Here is an 8,367-nt window from a genome sequence, read left to right as displayed (position 1 = left end):
CCTCTTTATAAGTTTTCCCCTCTCCAATCAACTTTTTAATCAAAGTACGCTGCTCTTCTGAACAATGTCTTGAACGACCCATTTTCCTCAGGCTTTCAAAGAGAAATGCATGTTCAACAAGTGCTGGCTTCATCCTTAAATAGAGGCCACCTGATTCACACCTGTTTTTTCACAAAATTGATGACCTCTGATTGAATGCCACACTGCTTGAACACCCCCCTTTCAACTAATTGCCCAATTGCACAGCCTTAAGAGCGTGCATATCACGAATGCTGGGTCTTGTTGGTTTTCTGAGAATCTACTGCACCTACTGGTACCTTGTTTGCCATGTAGCAATAATAATATACTAAATTAATTATAATTTTAGACTTGCTGACCAATCATAGCCATTAGTGTAATTCAAAAAATATTTTTAAAAAGACAAAATAGTTATCAAACAATATTTTTATGCTTATTACCAAACAGATGATCATAAGTTGATTCTGAGACCCTTTGTGAGTCTGTGTTTCTTGTGCGTTTTTACATTATCTGAAGGCACCATAGGTTTCTCCTACCTACTTGGAAAGTTATTAGTAAGCGGGGGGTATTCAGTTGGTACTGAGTACTTCTACTATTGCCCTTGAACAAATGTCAATTGCAAATCATAAATATCCAGACTTGCACTCATAAAACATAAGACATAACTGGATTTACTTTGATTTCTAGCATTTAACTTGTAGTGTTGTGGGGGGAAAAAAGGGCACACCGTTCATTGAGTTCATACAAATTATTTAAGAAAAATATAATCAAACAAGTACATATCACATACAAAATAATGTTTTTGCTCATAATTTTTCAAAATGTTGCATGAATGGACAGTCAAACAAATCAAATATCAATTTTTAGATGAATTCCAAAATCAGTTTCATGTTGACGTTTCCTTCTAACTAAGTATACAATAGTGTATATTCATTGAAAATCAGTCACGTTTCACTTTATGTTTACACACTGCAGTGTATAAACACCTCATGAAAATAAAAGTAGTAAAGAGCATGAGAATAAAAACTCCAGCCAGAAACAGAAACACATCCACAGAGTGGTAGGAGTACCAGGGCATTCTGTAGGACTCTGCTTTCAGGTGAGCTGCACCTTTGTGTCTCATGACAAACTCTATCCAGAAGAGGGCGTTATCCAGCGGCTTGATTGGCTGATCTCTGTGCAGCCTGGAGAGTCTCTGCATGTTCATCATGTAGGAGGGCTCATTCAGGACTTCCTGTATGGCCTTAAGAAAGTTGTCGTCTTGGTCCACTGTTTGAATGGCTAGAATCTTAGCTCCTCCTCTCTCTTGCAGACGCAGCAGGTTGTCATATTGGTCAAAAAACAAGGGTAGACCCACAACTGGGACTCCGTGATAAATAGCTTCTTGAACTCCATTTGTTCCTCCATGAGCCACAAATAGTTTAATTTTTGGATGTCCTAAAAGATCATTCTGGGGCATCCAGTCGACTATTAAAGTGTTGTTGCCCAGAGAGGCTGGTCTGTCACCTTTATGCCTCCAGATGACTTTCTGAGGTAATTTAGCAAAAGCTGCAGCAATGTATTCTGTAAGATCAGCAGGAAGTTCACTCACAAAAGTCCCCAGAGACATGATGATGACCCCATGCTCTCCAGAACTCTGCACAAACTCCTCCAGGTGTTCAGGAAGAGGTTTTGCTGGTTTACAATGGAACCCTCCCATATAGACAACGTTAGGCATGGTGGGACGGGGGAACTCAAACACAAAGTCCACTCTCATGAGCCAGATGTCTGCATCAAGCATTAACATCTTAAAGTCATTGTCAGGCCCAAGATATTTATCACATATTTCCTGGTAAACTATCTTAATCACCAGCTCATTTTGTGTTTGGGTAATTAGTTGCAATATGATGTTTTTAACTCTTTGAAAAAAAGTCATCTTATCAGTGTATCCAGATCCTGTTATAGGAATATATGATAACGGTGAAGGAGCGATAGCAAGATGACCCTCTCCAGCTATTAGCCACCGTACATTATAAACCAAAGGAAGATTCAAATATTTGGCCAAAATGATTCCACCGCCCCAGCTGGGGTCAGTGAGTACCAGGTCAAACTTGCTGTCCTTCATGTTTCTCATCAGCTCTTGGTCATCGAGCACTGCCGTTACAAATTCACCCACAGCTTGGTGTATTTTAACAAAGGTGCCGAACATTCCTACAGTCATGTGGAGAAAACTTGTCAAGGGAAGAGCCCCCCTTTCAAATTCAATATAGCTAGATACAATTTCTGTAATGAACTTCTGATTTAAGCTCCTCTCCACTTGAACTGTATAGGCATTGTAATAAGACGATTTCTCCTTGATGTACCAACTTTTGCTGGAACGCACAATAGTTATATTGTGTCCTCTCGAGTGCAAGGCTTGAAGTAGAATATCCATGTTCACCCAGTGGCTGCCCTCCATGGGAAAGACCAAGATGTTGCCACCTTCACAGGCTCTGGGAATAAGCAGGAGCAGGAGCAAGGCACTGCAGCAGTAGATCAGCTTCATCTGCAGGGAAAACAATAAAAAATCATTGGGGGGAAAAAAATCACTTTATTGGATGGCTCTGCATGCTTCCTACCAATTCACTGCTCATTTGGTTGTCAACCTCGTCCCTGCAAGTCTGTGACTTGCGAAAAGTTTAGTATAATGAAGATCTCAACAAAGGATTACCAAGGCAAACACACTCAATACGATTAGATTAATTAAAATCTTATTTGCATGAAATCATTTTTATTTCTGAGCACAGACTGAGCAGCAAAGCTAGCATCAACATTCTGTTAACATAGACTGCAATGGGTCCTCCTGGTGGCACACTGGTAGAGCTCAACATGAGGCTTAGTCCCCCTTTCTCCTGTATCTCTCACTATCAAATAAATTCCTAAAAAAAACTTTAAAAAAAACATTGCTGGCAAAACATGAACACAAAGTGTTTGTACTCACTGTGGTTTGTATTGTTCGTCCAAACAGGAGAAGTCTTGGGGAACTGCTTTGTCCTGAGCCAGCACACCAAACTCAGCTAGTCCAGGCTGTCAGCAAAGATAGACCTCAGTTCCCAGTGCCAACAATTTGAATTTAAACGTAGTGATAAGGGAGTTACTGATTGACAGGAGCAGTTCACTATCATATATATTCAGTTGCATCCATGCTTTGATAAAGGTCATGTTGACCTTGGTTACTGTGCAGACATTCATCGTTGAGGTCATTTGTCTGTTTATTTAACCTGATTTAACCCCACTCCTGACAATATTAGACCTGCCAAACAAGAAGACAAGATGGTGATGTTGTCAGCTAATTGTATCATTGTTTCTTAGCATTGACTAAAAATACACAACGAAGCTGAGCATGAAATGCAATTTAAATAGTGTTAATTTCAGTTTGCTCTGGCTTTGTTCCAATGCAGTCTTTCGACTGGCTGCGTAGATTTGAGAGCACAAACTAACTGTCATTGAACCTGAGTGGCCAGCATGGCATTGCTTTTGGTCTATATAATTTAATGGTTTGGATGTTTAGTTTGGTGAAGATTGTACAGTACTGCAGTAAGAATCCTACAAGACTTAAGACAATGTTTATTTATACTGCACAGAGATTGTAATTTTAGACTTGCTGGCCAAAAAAAGTGATTAGTTAAGTTTAGTGTTTGAAACAAACAAAATAAAAATGAAATCATTAGTTGTTCAACAATATTTTTATGTTAAGAGCAATTAAAAAATAAATATATTTACCAAGCAGATGTTCATAAGATGATTAGGGGAAACCCCACTTCTTAACATGGGAAAGATATCGGGTCGCACGACTATATATGTGTGAGTCTTTGTGTCCTTATGTGTTTTAATATTACCTGGAGACCACTGTTAAGACCACAGGTATACCACAGATAGATTTTAATTCATTTGTCTACCTTGGACTGATTTTGATGGAAAAGGCAACACCATTTTTAGGCCTCCAACCTCTTAAAATGGCAGCTAAACCCCCTATTGCTTTTCTAACCTGGCACACAAAATTACACACACAATACTTTAACTTGGCTACAATACATCACAGACATACACCTTTGAAGAGGAATTCAAAGTTGGCACATGGTCCTTTGCTTTGACCCACACACCTCAAATGTGATAAGGCAGAACAAAGAACTTCCCCCTTGCCGCCATTTTATGTTTAATGCTTTTATGTTTCTTAGTCTGTAAGCCATGTGGCAATTTTGATGACTTAGGCGGCCATCTTGCTTTGCAGGAATATAAATAAATATCCTGACTGACTCTTACAAAACATAACTGGATTTACTTTGTTTTCTAGCATTTAACTTGGAGTGTTATGAAAAAAAAGGTCTCAACATCCATTTAGTTCATACAAATTCTTTATATATATATATACAACCTACAACACCTACAAAATAATGTTTCTGCTTATTAATTGTCAAAATGTTGCATGAATGGACAGTCAAACAAATCTTACATAAAATTTTTATATGAATTGCAAAATCAGTTTCATATTGATGTTTCCTTCTAACGAACTAAACAATAGTGTATTTTCATTGAATGATCAGTCACGTTTCACTTTATGTTTACACACTGCAGTGTATAAACACCTCATGAAAATAAAAGTAGTAAAGAGCATGAGAATAAAAACTCCAGCCAGAAACAGAAACACATCCACAGAGTGGTAGGAGTACCAGGGCATTCTGTAGGACTCTGCTTTCAGGTGAGCTGCACCTTTGTGTCTCATGACAAACTCTATCCAGAAGAGGGCGTTATCCAGCGGCTTGATTGGCTGATCTCTGTGCAGCCTGGAGAGTCTCTGCATGTTCATCATGTAGGAGGGCTCATTCAGGACTTCCTGTATGGCCTTAAGAAAGTTGTCGTCTTGGTCCACTGTTTGAATGGCTAGAATCTTAGCTCCTCCTCTCTCTTGCAGACGCAGCAGGTTGTCATATTGGTCAAAAAACAAGGGTAGACCCACAACTGGGACTCCGTGATAAATAGCTTCTTGAACTCCATTTGTTCCTCCATGAGCCACAAATAGTTTAATTTTTGGATGTCCTAAAAGATCATTCTGAGGCATCCAGTCAACTATTAAAGTGTTGTTGCCCAGAGAGGCTGGTCTGTCACCTTTATGCCTCCAGATGACTTTCTGAGGTAATTTAGCAAAAGCTGCAGCGATCTCTTCTGTAAGATCAGCAGGAAGTTCACTCACAAAAGTCCCCAGAGACATGATGATGACCCCATGCTCTCCTGAACTCTGCACAAACTCCTCCAGGTGTTCAGGAAGAGGTTTTGCTGGTTTACAATGGAACCCTCCCATATAGACAACGTTAGGCATGGTGGGACGGGGGAACTCAAACACAAAGTCCACTCTCATGAGCCAGATGTCTGCATCAAGCATTAACATCTTAAAGTCATTGTCACGCCCAAGATATTTATCACATATTTCCTGGTAAACTAGCTTAATCACCAACTCACTTTGTATTTGGGACAATAGATGCAAAATAATGTTTTTAACTTTGTGAAAAAAAGTCATCTTATCAGTGTATCCAGATCCTGTTATAGGAATATATGATAACGGTGAAGGAGCGATCGCAAGATGGCCCTCTCCAAGTATTAGCCACCGTACATTATAAACCAAAGGAAGATTCAAATATTTGGCCAAAATGATTCCACCGCCCCAGCTGGGATCAGTGAGTACCAGGTCAAACTTGCTGTCCTTCATGTTTCTCATCAGCTCTTGGTCATCTAACATTGCCGTTACAAATCCACCCACAGCTTGGTGAGCATCAACAAACGTGCTGAACATTCCTACAGTCATGTGGAGAAAACTTTCTAAGGGAAGAGCCCCCCTTTCAAATTCAATATAGCTAGATACAATTTCTGTAATGAACTTCTGATCGAAACTCCTCTCCACTTGAACTGTATAGGCATTGTAATAAGACGATTTCTCCTTGATGTACCAACTTTTGCTGGAACGCACAATAGTTATATTGTGTCCTCTCGAGTGCAAGGCTTGAAGTAGAATATCCATGTTCACCCAGTGGCTGCCCTCCATGGGAAAGACCAAGATGTTGCCACCTTCACAGGCTCTGGGAATAAGCAGGAGCAGGAGCAAGGCACTGCAGCAAAAGATCAGCTTCATCTGCAATGAATACAATCAAAAAATCACTGTGGGAAGAAAATTTCATTACAGTGGAAATGTACTGTTTTCATTTCAAACTAAATTAATATATATTTGAGATTTGTGAACATGAGTTACTCCCTCTCAAACCCAAGTCTTAGGGTTGTGATATGGTTACACACATACGTGTGGCTGTAAAGTGTGCCAGCAACTCAGATGACTGGCTATGTAGCTAGGTAGAGCTGACATTTGCTTTCATCCTGGCACAATGTTCTCCTAGCATCAGGGCCTGAGGCACCATTAGATCCAGTGCTACCCTGTTTGGCTTATTTTCTGTAGCTAGCTTGCTTGCTCCTGTTCCAGAAAATGAGCCAAACAAAGTTGTCACTCATCTGGCAATGGCAATGTGCTCTCCTAAACTGTGAAAAGTCTTTCGTAATGTACCATTTTATTGGATGGCTCTGCATGCTTCGCACCAATTCACTGCTCATTTGGTTGTTAACCTCGCCTCTGCGAGTCAGTGACAAGGTTAGTATAATGAAGATCTCAACAATGGATTACCAAGGCAAACACACTCAATACGATTAGATTAATTAAAAGCTTATTTGCATAAAATAATTTATATTTCCGAGCACAGACTGAGCAGCAAAGCTAGCATCAACATTCTGTTAACATAGACTGCAATGGGTCCTCCTGGTGGCACACTGGTAGAGCTCGACATGAGGCTTAGTCCTTGTAAGCAGGCAGTCCAGGTTCGAAGAGCCCTTTCCTGCATGTCTTCCCCACTGTCTAACCCCCTTCCTCTTGTGTCTCTCACTATCAAATAAATGATGAAAAAGAAACCCTTAAAATACATTGCTGGCAAAACATGAACACAAAGTGTTTGTACTCACTGTGGTTTGTATTGTTCGTCCAAACAGGAGAAGTCTTGGGGAACTGCTTTGTCCGGAGCCAGCACACCAAACTCAGCTAGTCCAGGCTGTCAGCAAAGTTAGACCTCAGTTCCCAGTGCCAACAAATTGCATGTAAACGTAGTGATAAGGAAGTTACTGATTGACAGGAGCTGTTCACTATCATATATATTCAGTTGCATCCAAGGTTTAATTAAGGTTATTTTCCCCTTTGGCTACAGTGCAGACATAGGTCATCATGTAAGTCATTTGTCTGTTTTGTAACCTGATTTAACCCCACTCCTGACAATATTAGACCTGCCAAACAAGTGGACAAGCTGGTGATGGTGTCAGCTAATTATATCATTGTTTCTTAACATTGACTAAAAATACACAACAAAGCTGCACATGAAATGCAATTTAAATAGTGTTAATTTCAGTTTGCTCTGGCTTTGTTCCAATGCAGTCTTTCTACTGGCTGCGTAGATTTGAGAGCACAAATAACTGTCATTGAACCTGAGTGGCCAGCATGGCATTGCTTTTGGTCTATATAATTTAATGGTTTGGATGTTTAGTTTGGTGAAGATTGTACAGTACTGCAGTAAGAATCCTACAAGACTTAAGACAATGTTTATTTATACTGCACAGAAATTGTAATTTTAGACTTGCTGGCCAAAAAAAGTGATTAGTTAAGTTTAGTGTTTGAAAACAAACAAAATAAAATTAACTCATTAGTTGCTAAACAATATGTTTATGTTAAGAGCAATTAAACACATAAATATATTTACCAAGCAGATGTTCATAAGATGATTAAGGGAAACCCCACTTCTTAACATGAGAAAGATATCGGGTCGCAGGACTAAATATGTGTGAGTCTTTGTGTCCTTTTGTGTTATAATATTACCTGAAGGCCACTGTTAAGACCACAGGTATACCACAGATAGATTTTAATTCATTTGTCTACCTTGGACTGATTTTGATGGAAAAGGCAACACCATTTATAGAACTCTAGTATCTCAAAATGTTAGCTGAATCCCTTTTCTGCTCCAACAAGGGAGACAGCCAAGAAACTCAATTACCCAGGATTCACTTAGTTTTATTGCACGTGTGTGATAACATCTTTGGTCAGGGAAATCTCTAGCACAGCTTGGAGTATACTGTTTATAATCCCTTCTTCTTCAACCTCTCCTATCTTCAGCTCTCCCCTGGGGCACAGACCCTGCTCCACACTGCAAAAAAGCCAACTCCTTGTATATTTTGGCCTAAAACAGTGATTTAATTTGGTAAAACTTGGAAATATAAATTACTGACATTTAGGGCAATAATGTAATTTAGCAC

The 8,367-nt window shown here is 39.5% G+C and overlaps 2 protein-coding genes across 2 annotated transcripts; both read right to left on the bottom strand.

The window, feature by feature from the left end:
• Nucleotides 1-53: 53 nt before the first annotated feature.
• LOC131984970 (UDP-glucuronosyltransferase 2C1-like) lies at nt 54-3,134 on the bottom strand. Its single transcript, XM_059349962.1, has 2 exons — nt 2,978-3,134; nt 54-2,542 (listed from the first exon to the last, which is right to left on the bottom strand). Exon 2 carries the CDS (start codon nt 2,540-2,542, stop codon nt 959-961), a length of 1,584 nt encoding a protein of 527 aa, XP_059205945.1. The 5' UTR covers nt 2,978-3,134; the 3' UTR covers nt 54-958.
• Nucleotides 3,135-4,383: 1,249 nt separating this feature from the next.
• Nucleotides 4,384-7,134, bottom strand: LOC131984996 (UDP-glucuronosyltransferase 2C1-like). The gene is made up of 2 exons (XM_059349999.1): nt 7,033-7,134; nt 4,384-6,160 (listed from the first exon to the last, which is right to left on the bottom strand). Exon 2 carries the CDS (start codon nt 6,158-6,160, stop codon nt 4,577-4,579), a length of 1,584 nt encoding a protein of 527 aa, XP_059205982.1. The 5' UTR covers nt 7,033-7,134; the 3' UTR covers nt 4,384-4,576.
• Nucleotides 7,135-8,367: the final 1,233 nt, after the last annotated feature.

Source organism: Centropristis striata, chromosome 2 (assembly GCF_030273125.1).
Source record: "Centropristis striata isolate RG_2023a ecotype Rhode Island chromosome 2, C.striata_1.0, whole genome shotgun sequence".
Lineage (NCBI taxonomy): Eukaryota > Metazoa > Chordata > Actinopteri > Perciformes > Serranidae > Centropristis > Centropristis striata.
The sequence above is the reverse complement of the archived record's forward strand: the minus strand, read 5'-3'. Positions and strand labels throughout refer to the sequence as shown.

Bases quoted from the DNA above. Each gene is read 5' to 3' on its own strand.
- LOC131984996 (XM_059349999.1), bottom strand. From the start codon at position 6,160: ATGAAGCTGATCTTTTGCTGCAGTGCCTTGCTCCTGCTCCTGCTTATT.
- LOC131984970 (XM_059349962.1), bottom strand. From the start codon at position 2,542: ATGAAGCTGATCTACTGCTGCAGTGCCTTGCTCCTGCTCCTGCTTATT.